The sequence below is a fragment of the Crassostrea angulata genome, chromosome 10 (assembly GCF_025612915.1).
Source record: "Crassostrea angulata isolate pt1a10 chromosome 10, ASM2561291v2, whole genome shotgun sequence".
NCBI lineage: Eukaryota > Metazoa > Mollusca > Bivalvia > Ostreida > Ostreidae > Magallana > Magallana angulata.
Window position 1 is genome coordinate 47,640,185 of NC_069120.1, and position 18,662 is coordinate 47,658,846.

Here is an 18,662-nt window from a genome sequence, read left to right on the forward strand (position 1 = left end):
AGGTAAAGAAATAATTTTTTTTCATCAGATTTTATATATACCTTGTTCTACCAAATTACCAATATATTTAGTGTCTGGGTACATAGGGTAAAATGAAGGATTGAATAATGTGTAATTTATCTAATTATCTGACATAGCTGTGATGGGGTAAGAATTGAATTGTCAGAGTCAGAGGCTGTTAATTAGTTGGGTGAACAATTGATGGACCAGGGAGACACCCCATTATTAGCCTCCAGCTGTGGGTGGAAATCGAATGGATCTGTCTGAAAAAAACCTACACAACTAATACACAAAAAGGCTTGTCTGGAGCCTAACATTCTATTAATCTCTATGCTATTAGTAGCTGTCACAATCGTCAATTAATTGTTAGCATGTCACTGCTCATTTGACCATGCTTGGCTGATTAAGCCTTGTTCATGAAAAGGAAATGATGTGACTGCACGTGTTTAACAGAGGTCAAAAGCAAACGGACAAAACAATTTAATATAACAGATGAGTGGTGCTGTTTGTTAGTCATTTAAACAATAAACTGCTGTGGTGATGAAGGTATCTTACTAAGTGACATTGCAGAAAAAATACAGAAACGCTGGCATGTTATATTTTTTTTGTAATGATCGCTTCCTTCATAGTCCACGTGAATCATCAAAGAAAACATTTTATTGTTTATATTTACATCTCTCTTTCAAAAAAATAAATAATGAATTGATCGTAAAGAGTAAATAAAAGTATCTAATATATTGTATTTTATTAGTAGGTAAGATAAAAAAAAATAGCCTGTCATCTTATATGGGGAATTTTAGTCTGACATCATTTATATGATTATTTTGTGCAATCCGTGATTTTTCTTAGGTTGCTGTAGATTCCACTGATTGATAAACTGGTTAGAACTGGATTGTGTAGTTTTAAGCCCTGACAGTTTCTTAGAGCTATGAATCACAATCTGTTTTCTTGTACATAGAGAAGAAAATACTCAGTAGATGTAGTATTGCCTGTATATGGGAGTATAAGAGTGTATAAATGTTTAATAGACCCAGATGATAATAGCATACTGTGGTTTCATCAATATTCGTTGAATACCAATTTTCGCGGATTTCGTACGTTGTTAAGTTGATCCACGAAAATTAATGTTCATTGAAGTTCAATTTCAACCAACATTTTGTATTGACAGGATCATTGGCCACGAAATTACGTATCCTTGAAACTGTGGTTTCAGAAAATCCACGAAAATTGATACCCACGAAAATAAATGAAACCACAGTACTCCTCTTTTAAAATACAATTTAGTATTTTGTAATAAAACAAAATATATACGGTATATTAATAGTAAAAATAATAACAATGCTTAAAAGAAAAGATCAAGACTCTATCATCATCCATTTAAAAAAATAAAATCTGACTAAGACATATAAAATCAACAGGAGTAGAACAAAAAGGGACTAGCTTTTGTGGAATTCAAACAGCAATGTCAAATTGCTTCCAGCATTCTGTGTGGCTTTTGTGGTCCAGAGTGAGTCAAATACATGTATTATACACTTTATCATCCATGATTATTATTAAATAAAAGCATGACAGAAATACCATTTTGATCAGCTGACAGAAAACTTTTTTGATATTGCTTACAGTTGGTTTTGAGAAATGATTAACTCTGTGAAGCGGTTGCCTTGTTGAAAAAATTGTGTAAAAGCCATAAATGCATTTCTCTGATTTGAAACATTGGTGATAACTTGCAAAATGAATGATATTGTATAAGGATAAATCGAAAAGTCCTGAAAATGTACTTTTTGTGTTGATGAGGAATCTCTAGAAATGGGCTTTATTGATTGACCATGTGCTAAACGAAGGAAAGGGAACAGCTAGAGAGTGATTAGAAGTAATTTGTGTTGATTGACTAATAGGAATAAAATTGTGTTTTGAGAGAGAGAGGAGAGGGAGAGATCCCTTAAAGATTTTAACCCTACACGTTGAAGTACATGTTGAAGTTTAAGTGAATTGAAATTATATATAACAATTTGATTTCCAATAATATTTGTATTGTATATCTCTGTAAAAAAAAAAACTGCGTAAATTGTCAAAATCTTCCATAATCTAAATTTAATTGGCGTTGTTTCGATTAGTCAAATAATGTACTCAAAATATGATAAAACAAGGGATTATATGTACAGTAATAAGTGCTTTTCACTAGTTACAATTCCCTTGACATCCATTTTTAACTGATTCCACCAAAAAAATGTGGTGATTCAACTAGGTGACCATGCAGATGCATTGATGTACTTATTTATAAAACAACAGTCAATTTATATACTATATATACATTAATTTATATTGATAGATGTAGTGTAAAATATTTGTATTGCAGTATATGTGTTGAATGGAATGGCATTGAAACTGTAATTATGTTTATTTGAATAAATGCTCATACAGAAAATTTGAATCAATTGAAGATTACAAATTATGTTAATTTTTTTTTCATTTGTTTTTTTTCTGTTTTGACAGGAAGTAGTCCCCATGACAGTCCCAGGAACATGTCACCCAGCCAGCACAGCAACTTCCTGTTCCAAAATGTCAGGAAGTAAGACGCTTAGCTATTACTCTTGTTTGTTAGACTCCCAGGTCCTCTAAGAGAGAATACAGGGTGTAGCCACTAATTAATTGTCTTTTCATAGTTTTATCCAACCTTTAAACACTTTATGAAAGGGGGAAAAAATTGCTGTATTTATTTTATAAGATATATTTCCTTTCCAAATACAACAAAGAAATCAAGCTACAAAGCCTAATATTCAATAGATTAATGGATTAATTTTGGTATGATTCAGTTAAAAATAGTGGCATCTAGCACTTGTATGATGAATACAGTCACATCAGACAGACACAGAAAATCCAGTTTAGATAATTATATCTTCGTCCTTATCTGATCAAATTCCTTAGAGGAACTGCAGAAAGAGGACTTGATATATTTTATTTTTGTGGTTTTATCAGGTGTGATGGGAGACGCTGGTCCTTTGCCTCCCTACCTTCCTCAGGATACGGAACAAATACACCTGGCAGCTCCAATGTTTCGGTAACTGTGTTTTGATAGTCGATTTATTTCCAGTTTCAATCCATTTTAACTAATGACAAGAGTATTGATATTGTAATAAAAAAGCTGTTTTGAAAGTATCAAAGGAATGATGACAACACCTGAAAGCTCTTATGAAACAAGAATGATTGTTATTATTGTTATGAAAATATTAAAACCGATTGTTTTCCTAATAAGTTTCATTTTGTTTTAAGTCTCAATACTCATCCCAAGAACGTCTTCACCAGTACCAGCCAGCTCCTGAGGAATGTAGCAGCAACGAGGGAGAAGAAGAGGGACGCAAATCGCCCCTCTCCCCCCTCCTACGACCCAGATCTCGCAGTCTGAGGTGTGTGGGTCTATTCAATGTCTCTGTTTATCATCTCTTCTTCATAAACTTTACTGACTGCTATTTTGTTGTTGTGGGGTTTTTAATGATTGCTTGCCAAAATTTTGATAACTTTTTTCGGTATTTATGGTCTCAAAAAATATGATTCAGTTTGGGAAAATTTTAAGAGTTTTTTTTGTGAGGAGAGGGCTCATGCATGGCTATCAATTATCAATAATATCAAGTTAATATCATAAAAGAATCTAAACCTTAGAGAATTTAAAAGGTAAAAAAAAATGAATAAATTTAGAATTTAAAAACAATTAGGATAAGTCTTGAATTTATTTCATAGAAAAACGGTTACAAATTGTTTAAGTCATATGTATATAAAAGTAGGGTAATTCAACAGTGAAACTTGACCTCTTGTGAATTATTTAAGGTCCCTGCAAGATATGAAACTTATGAATGTTTAATGAAAAAAAATGTTACCATATTTATAAGTGTATTTATTCCAGAGTTGTGACTATTTGGTTTACATGACTAATTTTTAATTTCCTGCTTTAATGAATAGCTTGTCCTGGCTTGCACTTGAGTAAGAGTTTCTTCCATCCTCTTGTTTGATTTTAATTTTGTGTATACTTGGCTGGTATCTAAGTCTTTGTATGTATAGAGCTGTACACTTGGTACATCCATCTAATGCTAAGTGTAAACACCTGTGCTAGAATGCTATAACTGTGTCCATCAAATGATGTCACATTAAGTTCTGTGTTGCATAGCAGTCATCTTTCTTCATGCATGTGTGTTTAAGGACAGTTGTTTTATGTCTTGATTATGCCAGTGGTAATGCCCAATTGGATAAGCAGGAAAAAATTTAGTTTTATATGACTGTGATATAAAATAGTTCCATTTATGAAAGTGAAATTTAGATCAAAACTAGAATTTAAGCATTTAAATTGCATACAATCTTTTTTCATCTAAATACTATTTTGATATGATGAAGTATTTGATATATATTAAAACACCCTGTTGTATATTTTCAATATTGCTTTATAACAATGATGTCTTGCCATAGGACATGTGGCCTGTTTATGATGTTAACTTCAGCCTCGTTGATATTTTCATATGGATCGGAGTAACTACAAATGTTCTGTTGTGGTGCAAGATCATTTATTTTATGACCATTTATGTTATTCTGTCCTGTTCAAAACTCTTTCATAGAGTTTATTTCATACACTCCAAGAAATAACCATGGACATGAATCAGTACATTCAAACTGATGATTGCATAAGAAAGTGTTGCAATAGCTATGGCTGTCACACGTTATTGAATCTTCAATACATTCTGAGTTGTCTAACCTTCTGGTCAGTCACCAAATGCTACACAGTGACTGTAGACTTTGGTTGGTACAGATGATGCATGTCATTCTACATGTAGTTTACGTGTTAGATGATTATTTATCTTTATTTCTGTGACGGATGTTAGTATTTCTAAAAGAAAATTGTATTAAAACAAGTTACCTGGTCCTCCATTGAAGGATTTATGTTAAATTAAAATGTTATTGCTCTAACTTTTTGGCCTTTGAGACATTCTTGACATAATTTTGTTACTCGATTTTCACACTTAGGAAGCACAAATCAGTTTGCTATATTTGGAAATTAAGCATTTTGTTTTGGATCCCACAGTTTTTGCTTTATCCATCATGTTTGCACTTAGCAAGTTTTATTATATGATGAAGTCTCCCTATAAAAATCATCAATTTTCTCATATACCATACAAAAAGAATCTTGTGATTATAACACAAGTGTGCACATGCATATAAAATACTGAAACTTGAAATCAATGCTTCTTATAAACTTACCATATTGAACAGATTTTTATACTCTGTACAGCCTTTTTGTGCATGACCTAAAATACATGTATTTATATACTGTATTTATTTGATGTTGATTTTCCAGCTTTTTACAATGTAATCATACTTAGTGAAGTATAAATCTATACAAAAAAAATATACCATATACTATGTAAATACATTACAGTTTTTCATATATACAAGTATATAGTTACAATAATATGCATTTCTTCATACACAAATAAATCTTCGTCATTTCTCATTTTTTAACCTTGTAATGTTATCTTTAAATGTAGTGAAGCTTTTGCTTTTTGAGATTTACTTCAAATAAGATAAATATGTTGTAAATTTAATTGCTGAAATTTAAAAGCATCTTAAAATTCATTTTGCAACAATACAATATATTTTAATTCAATAATGAACATACTGTAACGTGCTAATAAATGGAGCATTTACTCTCAAATTATAGAAGTTATACATGTACCTAGTAATTCTTCATTTTTGAAGTGACATTTTTGCTGTATTAATATATTCATCGTTTCTTTTCTGTCTGTTTAACAGCAGTCCCATGATTTCCCCATGTGGTGATGAAATTGTGATGATGAACAGTGTTTATAAAGAGAGATTCCCAAAGGTACGTAGACAATAAATGGCCTCAGCAAATGCTTTACAAAATTTTTTCATACAGGATTTTGGTGTTTTTATTTAAAATCTAAACAATTCTTAATATTGTTCATCCCTCTAATAATTTTTTCCCACTTGTATAATGCTGAAGTTTTTTTTTTTCAACTTTTTATAAGCCCATTTTTTAAAAGATAAAAAGTGAGGGTCTTATTGTCTTTATATCTTGCCATATTACACATCTTTTAAATCGCAAGAACATTCACAATATAACATTTAATTTTGTAAATTCCTTATTTAATGCAAGGAATTAATTTCCACCTAAATTCGAGAAAAGCAGTCCTTGCAGATTTTAAAATCTTGCTCTCATTTTTCAGACAGTTTTGAGCTACGGTATATGAAATCATAACAAAAAATTGGTGCTCGCTATATATATTCTCGAGATTTGATGCAAAACAGTGGAATTAAGCACTCACGTAAAATAAGGAATTTACAGTATGTGAAACCTAATGAGTTTACATGAATTTAATTCATAGAGGTACAGTCTGTCTACACAGCCTGTTTGCCTCTGCTATGCTGGTTCTTTGAGGCAGCATCATGTCTTAAATCAGACCACTGTGCTATCATAGTCCTTTATGGCAGCATTATGTCTTTATCAGGCCACAGCACAGATGGAGGAGAAACTGAAGAAATTCATAGAGCAGAACAAGTTGGAGGAGGTGGACTGTGACGCCATCACGCGGTTCCTGCACCACCAGGTGATGGAGCTGGCGCGCGACTGCCTGCAGAAGTCACAGGACAAACAAATCACCGGCTCCTACTTCTTTGAGCTCTCGGAAAAATTGGAGAAATTGCTGATAGATGTAAGTGATGAATTCTATTCTCTATCTGCAGTGTGTTGATAATCAGGCAAATGCGATGAATTCTATTCTCTCTATATATAAATATAATAATAACGTTTTTGATTTAGACTTTTATTTAGACTTATTTATCTTTATAATCAGGACTCTGTGGGCTTGCTAGACATGTTGGTTTAGATGTGCTATGCCTACTGGGTTTACCATTCACAGTCTTGACAAGTTACCTGTCATATTTATGTTTGAAATTCATGTTCTTTTTCTCTAAGCAGTAAATACATTGATATTCAATTTTAGGCACAAGAAAGGGAAGATATTGCATACGAGTTTCTGTATCCCCTCATCAAGAACCTTTACCTAATTATATCCAGGCCATCCAGGCTATTGGAATGTTTGGTGAGAATACATTTTACGTTTCTTTTTTTTTTCTTGGATAATGATACCATTTTCTGAAGATGAAATGACAAAATCTCGATTCAAAATTTGGGTTTTTCTATTACACTGTATTTTCTTCTCAGGAGAACTAATCATTCACTATGATTTTTTAAAGTCAGATTCAAAATTAGTACACTCCGTAAAATTAATTTTTTTTTTTTTAACTGAAATTTATTTGAATATATTAATTTATATGCATGCATCAAATTTGAATGTATTCAAGAGATTTTGGGAATTGTTTATAACAATTTTCATGCACATTTTTTGCTTAAAGTATTTTATATAAAACTTTATTAATATTCATTCGTAATTAACAATTTCACTTTTTATGTTAAGGAATTTGACCCAGAGAAGTTCTACCAGTTACTGGAAGTGGCCGAAGGTCAGGCAAAGGAACACTTGAAGACAGACATTCCTCGCTACATCATCGGCAAACTAGGCCTGAACAGGGACCCACTGGAAGGTCAGTGTCTCTGTTTTATGGGGTTAAAATACACACTTCTGATATTAAGGGGAATTTGTTGTATTTATTGTCAGAAATGTGAGAAAATTATAAACTTTGTAGTAGGCGAAGTTAGTGAATTTAATTTGAATGCAAAATCAAGAAATGTTTGTATTTTATGTTTTAAAAAATGATTCAGTGGTTGACAAGAATTTTTAAATATTTGAAAGTGTTTTTTAGATGTATTGTTTATTTTACAGATCTAGCTGATGGGGACACTGCTAGTTCTGAGCTTGATACCTCCATTACTGATGAAATTACACAGGTATAGAACAGAAATATAATGATCAGTTCACTCAGTTTAAAAAAGATTACTTTCTGCCAATCTTGTAATTGAAGATTTTAGAAGTGTGATGAAATTGTTCTTTTCTAGAAACGACGTGTATACAAGTTTCATACTCCTGTGGAAGATGATTTTGAAATCATAAAGCTGATTAGCAATGGGGCATATGCGTAAGTAATTTACTTTAGTTTCATTTAACTTGTTTATAGTGGTTAGCTAAAGGTTGATTAAACTTGTATACTGTATGACCTGAGAATATGTATTGATAATTTATTTTTTCTGTCCATTTTCTGCCAGTGCTGTTTATCTTGTACGCCATAAAGAATCTCGGCAAAGATTTGCCATGAAGAAGATCTGCAAACAGAACTTGATTCTACGCAATCAGACAGAGCAGGTCTTCACGGAGAGGGACATCCTCAGCTTCACTGAAAATCCATTTGTTGTCAGCATGTACTGCAGCTTTGAAACCAAGGTATGTTGTGTCGTCCACAGTATGGAAAATCAAAAAAATAAGTACAACTCTTTTATTCCTATTATCAAGAATAAGTGCAACATTTTTATTTGCATTATCAAGAGAAGTTTAAGACTAAGACTGTTTATATTAGCATTGCATTGTCATTTGACTAATTGATTACTTTTTTTCGCTCTATAGCGACATCTCTGCATGGTGATGGAATATGTGGAAGGAGGGGACTGTGCCACACTTGTTCATAAGGGCGGACCTCTGCCCTTTGATCTTGCCAGGTGAGTCCCTGATTCCTTGTGTTGTTTTGTTTTCAACTGTAAGGTTTTCTCAATAAATGTACTAACAGAAAAGATTTTTGCAAGTGAATAAAATTAGTTAGGAAAAGTTTTAAAATTGTTGTATGTGATCTACTATGGAAACATGCATGTAGTTCCATAAATAAAGATTAAAATTGTACTTGTTAAAAAGATAATGTTTAATACTCTGTATTTTATTCAAAGGATGTATTTTGCTGAGACGGTGCTTGCTCTGGAATACCTACACAGCTATGGAGTAGTTCACCGTGATCTCAAACCTGATAAGTAAGTGTCACAAAGAGGTCACACGACTTATAAAATTTAATTGCATAAGTTTCGGTAAATGAGTTATTTTTAACATTTTTTTTCTCTTTTAGTCTTCTCATAACAGCCACCGGCCACATTAAACTCACAGACTTTGGGCTTTCAAAAATTGGACTCATGAGCTGTAAGTACTTTGTACAAGCAGCATTTAAATGCAACTTTTGTAGTGGTAGATGTCTAAATATAAATAAAGGTGTGTTATTAAATCACATTTCTTTAATTTTTTTTTTTACATAGTGACCACCAATCTTTATGAGGGATCTCTGGAGCAGGACTGCACAGAATTCAGTGACAAACAAGTGATTGGTACCCCAGAGTACATTGCTCCAGAAGTTATCCTCAGAAAAGGATATGGTAGGACATTTTTGAAATCATAAATATGTGTGAAATAAACAAAGTTAAAAAAAAATGAGATGACAGTTGCTTAACTTTATGTGCATTTGCACCATTTAATATGTGGATTTACAAAACTAAAAGATGAAAAGTCATCTGAATATGCTAACTTTATTATCAAATGTACTTCTTTTTTCCTCAGGAAAACCTGTGGATTGGTGGTCAATGGGAATTATTTTGTACGAGTTTCTTGTTGGATGTCCACCTTTTTTTGGAAACTCTCCTGAGGAGTTATTTTCACAAGTCATCAATGGTAATTAATAGCATATTTTTTGGCCATGTCTTCTCACCTTTACAAATGCTAGCACATCATCCTACATCTTATTTTAAGATTGAGTGTAAGTGAATAAACATGATCAACAGCTTGCATATCTGCTCCAATGTAAGATACAGGTACTGTGGAATCATTTTATTTCATGGGGGCCAATTTTTGTGGATTGTGGGTTTTTTGCTTATTTGTAGGAATGTAATTTCTTGGATGCATCGATTTCAGTTTCAGTAGGAAATCTTAATCTTTTATACGGTAATTAGTTTTCATCAAGGATGTAAAATCATGGGTGAGGGCCACCAATGAATACCACAACAATTGAGCCACCACAAATTCTAATGATTCCACAACATGCAGTCAATTCTGATATTTAAGAATAAAAACAAAGGTATACCTGGGAGCTTACATCATGTTGATCAATAAGAATTTTAAAAATTTTATTCTTCCTTTTCACAGAGGACATTGAGTGGCCTGAGGAAGAGGAGTGGATGGTGCGGGACGATGCCCGCGACCTGATCACCCAGCTCCTCCAGCACAACCCCATCAACAGGCTGGGGACGGGTGGGGCCCAGGAGGTCAAGGACCACATCTTCTTTATGGACCTTGACTGGGCCGGGCTTCTCAGACAGAAGGCAGAGTTCATCCCAGACCTAGAGGGCGACGAGGACACTAGCTACTTTGACAGTAAGTCAACTGTTGATAATAAGTCGACTTTGTTAGTACATGCAAGTTGTTATCTTTGAGAGCTTGAAAGCAGTCTGCTGTTACAGTGATGCAGTCTTTCAGAGAAGATTTCATTGACTGATCTTCAACAAAATATCCATTCATTCAAACCAAATTCAATGTCTAACATTATATTTTTACTGGAATCAACTGAAATAATGAATAGTTTATGATTAATTTGTATTCTTTAATTTTGTTGTTATTTCTTTTATAAAACTATGCTGCGGTGTTAATTCAATCCAAATTAAATGTTTGTTAAAAAAACAAGATCATAAGAATTCAGTTCATTACTTAGATTTGTAGTTGATTTATTTGATGGATAACATATTGCAGTAAAACTCGCTTATAACAATGTGCCAAGGATGGGCAATTTTGCTTCACTATAAGCATAGTTCATTATATCCGTCAAGTTTACAGCATATTAAAACGTAACGGAATTTTAAAAAATTCACTTCAAGCGTCAATTCATTATAAGCATGTTTGCTTTAACCGTGTTTTACTGTACTGTTATAGTACTGTTTGATGAATCTGTTTTTGTGTTTTAGGCAGGTCAGACAAATACAATCATGACATAGAGACGGAGGACACAGAGGATGATGCTGACGACTCTTTGTTCCAGAGTTTTGCCTCCTCCTCTCCCAGGTTCTACTACAAGATTGACGAGATGAATGAGGTAGGTACATGCAGTAGCAGACTAGGGCTTTCTTAAAGTGTACATAGAGTATTTTTGCTTTGACGTGTTCATCTATTGAACCATTATTGAGTTTATTAGAAGAGACTTGGTAAATTCTTCTCAAGTTTTCTTGAATTCTTTTTGTGTTTGGATATCTTTAAATGTTTTGTCAAATAAGGTTTAAAATCATCTGAGATCTGTTTACCAGAATATTTAATATTCATTACAGATGCGTGACAGAGAAGATAGCAGAAGAAGACATTCCAGTGCTGATGAGATGAGGACCCAGTTACTGCAGAAGCAGGCTTTGGAGAGGAAGGACTCAAACCAGTCGGAGAGTTCTGATACCTCGCTTGAACTACAGCAGCTGATGAAGAAGGATATTAGTGGTGTAGACTCCACAGACACATGTAAGGCAGGAGATAGCAGCAGCTCAAAGTTTGATGAGGAAGTGTTTGCAGCAGCACCTGAGCAGTGAGTATCTAGTGAAATTATGCTGTTACCTTACTTACTATTGTACATGTACATTAAATTTTTGAAAATAATGTAAGAGTAGCAGTCAAGGCTATTGTTTGCATGAAAGACAGATTAGCATTTACAAACTAATTGTGTTTTGTGAGACTCATACTTATCTGGAAAATATCATCTTTCATTTGCTATAGAACACCACCCAGGAAAAGCACACTGGCAATAATGTTTAGTACGCCACCAAAGAGTCAGATTCCCAAAACAAGCACCCCAGAGACCCCCAAACCTACTCACCGTCACCCTACCACCAGCACCCCAGAGAGCTCAGACAACAACACCAGCGACGACTCTCCCAAGATCTCCAAGAGAGAACTTCGACCACCTCCCATCAAGAGTATCATCCCAAAGTTGGCCATTTCCTCTGATGAAGATAAGGACAAGGGTTCAGGGGTCAAAGGTGAGAGCCTTATCTCCTTTGACTTAGAGGGCATATCTTTTCATTTTGTGATGGGGTTTAAATAGGGTATTGTTTTTTTGCATCTTCACAGCACTTTACTTTTCTACTTTGATGTTCCCTATATCAGTGCAAACTTCTTTTGAAAGAATGATGCACGAGAAACAGTGTATTTTTCTTCTAGTTATGTAGCTAATTCAGTTTTTTTGTTTGCAGAATTATCTCCTGTTGATGAAAAGAAAGAGAGAGATATTGAGTCCAGCTCCTTAAGTAGGAAGCTTCTGCAGAAATCGGCCTCAACCACAGCCCTCACTCTGCTTATTCAGCCCACAGGTGAATGTCATCTATATGTCGGCAAAATTGTTCAAAACGTTTACTTGATGCACTTATTGGTATTTATATCAATGTTAAAAGCATGGCATTCTTTTCATCCAGCCTTCGGCATATCGGAGTATCAAGTAGCATTATTTCCTGGCTATTATGCTCGGGATCGCCCTTCAAAAAAAGCTAAAAACCTACCTGGAAGTGACGTCACATACCGTATAAATAGTGCTTCCATTGTGATAAACACTCATATTTTTTCTGGCGACATCGGGACATGAGCCCTTGTCGGTTATATGGTTATTGCGGTGTTAATAAATTTTCTAAGACGTGGTCTTAGTTGCAAGGTTTGTAAAGCCTTTGAAAACGAATTAAATGTACCAATGACGAAGTCTTGGTTTGAAAGGATTGATAATCCGTGCATTTTGTTTTACACATGGTTCATGTGGTTTTACAACTCAAGTTGTACAATACACGTTGTGTATTTGTTGAATGCACGATAAGAACACGCTGTGTTCAGAATTTTGTCATGAATATATTTTACCGCAAGTTTTACAGTACACGTTGTGTATTGGTTGATAGTAAGTTTTTAAAACACGTTGTGTTCAGAACTTGGACTCTATAAAAGATTTTACACCGCAAGTTGAATAATATACACGCTGTGTATATATTAAATAGTACAGTACAATTAGAACACGCTGTGTTCAGATTTTTCTTATGGTTTTATTGATCTCAATATCAGGGATATAAATGAGACAAGAGATGGAATTTCTCTTAACTGCTGACTGATACTGGAGATAATTGGTTTACAACCCACAATTTACAAAATGTAATGCTCATAGTAAAATGACCAAAGGTCTGAAGTTTGAACAAAATAACAGTCAGGTTAATAATACAACTGTACTAAATCATGTAGGTGAAAGAAGATGTCAATTTAGAACATCGGAACAGGCTGATGCATTACATGAAATTAATGTTGGTTTATTGATCATGATAAAAAAGAAGTATTTAAGGCATCAGTTTGCACATGGTTGAAATAAGTGCAGCTGATGATATCAGTAATATTATTTGGTGTCATTGAAGACCAAACAAGAAATTTCACTAATGAACAGGAATTTATTTTGCTTCTCGGAGCAATACATTGGCTGTGAAATGTTTTAATTCTGGGATGAGAAGCTTACGTATACGTATGTTTTCTATTACACATAATGTATGGTGTTTTCAAGTTATTGTCACAGAAAAGATGATTGTCTACATTACAATTATTTATATTACATTGTACAGTCGAAGTTGTGCATGTTGTGAAGTTTGGAAGAAAGAAGCTTAAAATCTTGGAGAATCATGAATTTTTTGAAAGACGAACTGATTCATAAAATATTAGAGAATTAAATTGATCACTGTTTGTAATGGGTGCAAAAGACAATCCATGCAGTGTTTTGAATTGTATCAATTGTTTGTGCAGTTTTATTCATATATAAAGTTTGAGTGAAGAGTTATAAAGTTTGACTGAAGTGACAGTGAATGTTGAAAACAGGAGTACCAGTATTGATTAAAAAATTTGAATAAAAGCCATATATATGTCTAAGTTAGTAATAGAGAGAACTCAAACAAACATTAGGATACTTGACTTGAAAAGTACTTTTAAAATAAGTACATGTACCGGTAATTAATGTACATTGCAGTCTAATAATTAATATGGTTTTACTATTTAATTGTTTTTTGCATCCATAATTATTACAAAAGTCATAAACCTGCACATCATTATATGATTAATGAGGATGATATGAGGAACAAAGAACCAAACATTTATTGACTTAGATGATTTGATTTCAGACACCATACATGAATTTATTTAAATGAAGCTAATTTAAATGAATACTTCATGGAAACTAAGGCTTGATAAGTATTGTTATGACACTGTATGATATAAAGAAATGAAGTTGTTTGATACATTGCTGAAATCCTGAGATATAATACCAAAAGAAAAGATTCAGAGTGAAAGAGGATCAATGTGGTCAGAATGAAAATCCAGAAATAATACAATGTTCACTATAACCCTATTTGTTTTAAAAATAAACATTAAAACTTATTACCAAAGTATGGTACATGCTCAATTAGATTGAAATGAAAGAGTACAGTATATATTACAGAAAGAGACTATTTGTGACCATCTTTTATTTCTATCTTAAGAATTTGGTGAATTAAACTTTTACCATATGTCAAGCAATTTTATACCAAGACAAATTGTCGATGGAGATCAGTTGTTTTACAACCTTCCTCTTTAAGGAAAAATCCAGTGATAAGGATTATAAATGTAAAAATACATTTGTAATAGAATACTGCAATGGAAGAGATATAATTGAATGGTAAATTGGCAATATACAATTATAAGTTATTGAATAGAGTATTGAATATACGATATGAAACATGAGATTATGTTTGATTATATATTTAGAGACACTGAAAGATTTTTTGAGATTCTCTTTATACAAGATGGGTTACATGAGTAACTCTAATTTGGAATTACGATACACTAGCTAGCACCATGTTTACAATGTTCATATTGAGAAAAAGCAAAGAACAAACTGATTTTCATACATTTATTATATACTTACCATATATGTATTAGTTGATGCATTGGAATGGTTTCCAGTATATGTGAATAATTATTGATTATCGATCTCTTCAGAACTTATCATCAGAACTGAAGTCTTCATGAAAAGACAAATGTTGCATGCATTTACTTGCTAATGGTGTTTAGTATATATGATACTACAAATTTAAAACAGATTTTAGAACGTTTCTGGTACATATTATTCAGAATTTGAATCAGAATAGATTAGAAAATATTAACTTTACAGATATATGTGTTAAGACATTGTGTGAACACAAGGCTATGTAGTAGCTGCAACAGAAAATTAAAATGATGGGGAAAACTTTTAAATATTAAAGATGATTGAATTTCTTTATCAAAAGATTGAGAAAGTTCTTTTTCTGTATTTTCTAATTGTGTCATATTGATTGAATATATGAATTAACAGGATTTATACTTTCGCTTACTTCATTTAATATGAAATTTGATTATAATAAGTTATTTCAAGATAGTGATTGTGTTTAATCATATCACTCGATCTGAGTGAAAGGACAAAGATATTATAGTACAATATTTACTATTGAAGAAATGTTTACTCATATTTAGCTGCTGGCATATATGTAAATAATGTTACCATAGATATAACATATCTGATCATTCATAAATTCCAAGAACGATTACAGGGAACACATTTGTTCCTGTTTTATTTTTTGTCTCTTTGCCAGTGGGTGTATTAATGAAGACTAGGCGAATTACGATGCCCTACATTGTCTCTCTATAAACAAAGCTTTGTCTGGGCAAGTTTTAATTGGGACAAAAATGTTTACAATCTAAGAAAATAACATGGGGCAAAAATAGTCCTGTTTACAGTTCCCAATTGTTGGTCTTATTGTGATTACATGAATATAGATATATTGGCGGCCAAAAAATGACATTACAAAGAACTTAATATTAGATTTCATATCTTGTTATAAATTGTTAATACACAAAAAATTAATGTCATACAATGTTCCCACTTTATAGGGAAAAGTTATATATATTCCATGAATATACATGTATATGTAAATAATAGATTGTTTATAATGATACATATATTAGATTTATGGAAAATGAAATATTAATTCCATATTCTTTAAGAGAAAACAGTACCTAGCTAGAGGTTAAAATCTTAACATAGGTCATTTATATTAACCTATTTCATATTGAAGATATAATTATCAAATTTAGAAAAGATTGCAAGTTTTGAAATTAGTTTTCTTAAAACTAATTAATTCATGCAGAGTTTGGTTGTACAGTGTATTAATATATCAAAATGGATGTGTTATGAAAGATTAGCATTTTGATTTTTGTATAAATACCACATACCAGGAAAGTCATAGATACTGATTTAAGAATTTTTAAAAGAAGGAACGTTGATGTTCAAAGACATCAGACAAGATTATACCTGACATCCTTCTGTACACAAGTGAATACTATTGCTTTTACTGATAATATCTAAGTTTCAAAGAAAACTTAACTGATCCTAATATATAGCTATATAAGCTAGACAAAATAGGACATACATGTACCCGGTATATATAAATATGATTTTAGTTTATAAAAGAATGATTGACATATAAGTAATTAATGAAGAGTAAATATTTTTCTGATTAGAGGGTCATTGTACCTTAGTTATGTTGCAAAACTTAATCATGCATGAATATAATACCGGTACTTTATATTCAAGGAAGAAAAAATTTGTTTTCTACATTACATTGGAAGCTAGAAGATCATACATTTAATTACATTATAGCTGTATTATATGTGTATTATAATGTACCCTATATATCAGACAGTAAAATCTGACATTTCAATGAATGCAATTCATTCTTCTTTCTATTAACATCTTACAGACAGAAAATTAGATAGTTTGGATTTTACAAACAATGTATTTTATTACGGTATATCACATAGAAATGAGGCAGAATGGTTTTAAAACATTTATATTTTCTGAGAAAACATTAATCATGCAGCCACAATATGGACAATTATTATAGAAATTGGTGGGGAAAATAATGGGTACATTTGATGTGTTTTGTGGCTAACATGATAAAGCAATTTTGTGTTTCCACATGATGAAACCAAAGTTGATTTATTAAAATGGTCTATGTTTATTTAAATCATTGATTGAGAATCTTCTCTACTTGGAAGGATTTTTATTTATTGTCAAATACTTTGAAGATGCTACTTGATACTCCGATATGCCGAAGGCTGGATGAAAAGAATGTCCCCCTCATCCAAGCATTCCCCCGGATGTGATGGATGAGGGGCATTCTTGGAAGACAGCCTGAGGCTGAGGAGTATCAAGGTTCCCTCCCTGTATGGGTATTGAGAATTGTTTATCCCACCTCAAATTAAAATACATATTTGACAATAAATCTGCTTTAAAATTATGAGTGTTTATCACAATGGAAGCACTATTTATACGGTATGTGACGTCACTTCCAGGTAGGTTTTTAGCTTTTTTTGAAGGGCGATCCCGAGCATAATAGCCAGGAAATAATGCTACTTGATACTCCTCAGCCTCAGGCTGTCTTCCAAGAATGCCCCTCATCCATCACATCCGGGGGAATGCTTGGATGAGGGGGACATTTTTTGATTGACTCTGATGGACTCATATTTTTTTATATGATTCTCTTTACATTGAATATGGCTCTGATTATGTTTATATTTATTTATTATAACAGAAATATTTTTATTTCAAAGTCCAGTGTGTCTAAAGCATTAAACTTTAATCTTATGCAGAACCACATATATTTAATTGCTTCACTGATTTTAGCTAACATTTAATCAAAATACATCATTTTTTATGAGCGTCACCTTTTGTTCACATTTCTTTACTGTATGTTTGAACTTTTTAAAAATTTCATTACATAAAATCACTTTATACTTCAACACATCAGTTAAACCCACACAGTTTTGGTTTCTTCATTTTAACACAGCAGTTAAAACCACACAGTTTTGGTTACTTCACTTTACTTTAATACACCAGTTATAACCACACAGTTTTGGTTGCTTCACTTGAGCCATTTTTCCTCCTCCTTCCAACAGATGAGTTTGTGGCTAAACCTATGTTATCTCCAGGAGGCTCCAGCACTAGTTCTCGGGACGCTTCCCCTTCCAGAGATGTGTCCCCCCTGGCCAAGTCTCTCAACCCGCCCATCATTATCAGAAAGGGCGCCCGTGGATTCGGCTTCACTCTGAAGACTATCCGTGTGTACCAGGGAGAGAGTGACAACTACAATCTACAGCATGTGGTGGTGGTAAGTTGTCATTGAGTTGTGAACCACAGTTCAGTCTCTTGGAATGATTATCAAATGCAAAATTCTTACAAACCATTAAGGCTTTATATTTCAGTTCCATTGAGATTGTTTTACTGGCATTAAGGAGTTGCAATGAATAATTAGCATTTTTGAGTAAGTTTGGGCTTTGTCTGAAGTTCTTCATGAACTGTTTGCAGCCCTATTCTTAAGTTAGTCTTTTTAAGAATGGTTTTAATTTCACAGCATGCTTTGGTGGTACATTCCACTACATACTGAATGATAAGCTCAATAGCTATGAAGTAGCGTACTATGAATACCTATTGATTAAAAAACATCATTTGATGATAACAAAATTAACTGTGAAAAGGCTTTAAAGGAAATAGTAAATGTGTATGCATACTGTAATTGGGAATCTTTGAAGAGCATGTACTTGTTGCATTTCATGTAAAAA

At 32.7% G+C, this 18,662-nt stretch overlaps 1 protein-coding gene across 6 annotated transcripts in view; it reads left to right on the top strand.

Annotated features, from left to right (window-relative positions):
* The window catches only part of LOC128164461 (microtubule-associated serine/threonine-protein kinase 4-like), a 41,179-nt gene that overhangs the window by 20,145 nt on the left and 2,372 nt on the right, over window positions 1-18,662 (top strand). For 4 of the 6 annotated variants that reach the window (XM_052828283.1, XM_052828286.1, XM_052828287.1 and 1 more), the window contains 22 exons: window positions 2,494-2,569; window positions 2,977-3,058; window positions 3,271-3,404; window positions 3,955-3,975; window positions 5,794-5,866; window positions 6,513-6,716; window positions 7,008-7,106; window positions 7,482-7,608; window positions 7,848-7,912; window positions 8,021-8,100; window positions 8,228-8,402; window positions 8,583-8,674; window positions 8,897-8,977; window positions 9,070-9,140; window positions 9,254-9,370; window positions 9,552-9,662; window positions 10,134-10,361; window positions 10,946-11,073; window positions 11,303-11,547; window positions 11,736-11,998; window positions 12,212-12,328; window positions 18,000-18,211. In XM_052828283.1, coding sequence (XP_052684243.1) covers window positions 2,494-2,569; window positions 2,977-3,058; window positions 3,271-3,404; window positions 3,955-3,975; window positions 5,794-5,866; window positions 6,513-6,716; window positions 7,008-7,106; window positions 7,482-7,608; window positions 7,848-7,912; window positions 8,021-8,100; window positions 8,228-8,402; window positions 8,583-8,674; window positions 8,897-8,977; window positions 9,070-9,140; window positions 9,254-9,370; window positions 9,552-9,662; window positions 10,134-10,361; window positions 10,946-11,073; window positions 11,303-11,547; window positions 11,736-11,998; window positions 12,212-12,328; window positions 18,000-18,211 — 2,801 coding nt within the window. The remainder of the gene's footprint in view (window positions 1-2,493; window positions 2,570-2,976; window positions 3,059-3,270; window positions 3,405-3,954; window positions 3,976-5,793; window positions 5,867-6,512; window positions 6,717-7,007; window positions 7,107-7,481; window positions 7,609-7,847; window positions 7,913-8,020; window positions 8,101-8,227; window positions 8,403-8,582; window positions 8,675-8,896; window positions 8,978-9,069; window positions 9,141-9,253; window positions 9,371-9,551; window positions 9,663-10,133; window positions 10,362-10,945; window positions 11,074-11,302; window positions 11,548-11,735; window positions 11,999-12,211; window positions 12,329-17,999; window positions 18,212-18,662) is intronic. The other 2 variants (XM_052828285.1, XM_052828284.1) reach the window with 2 other exon arrangements.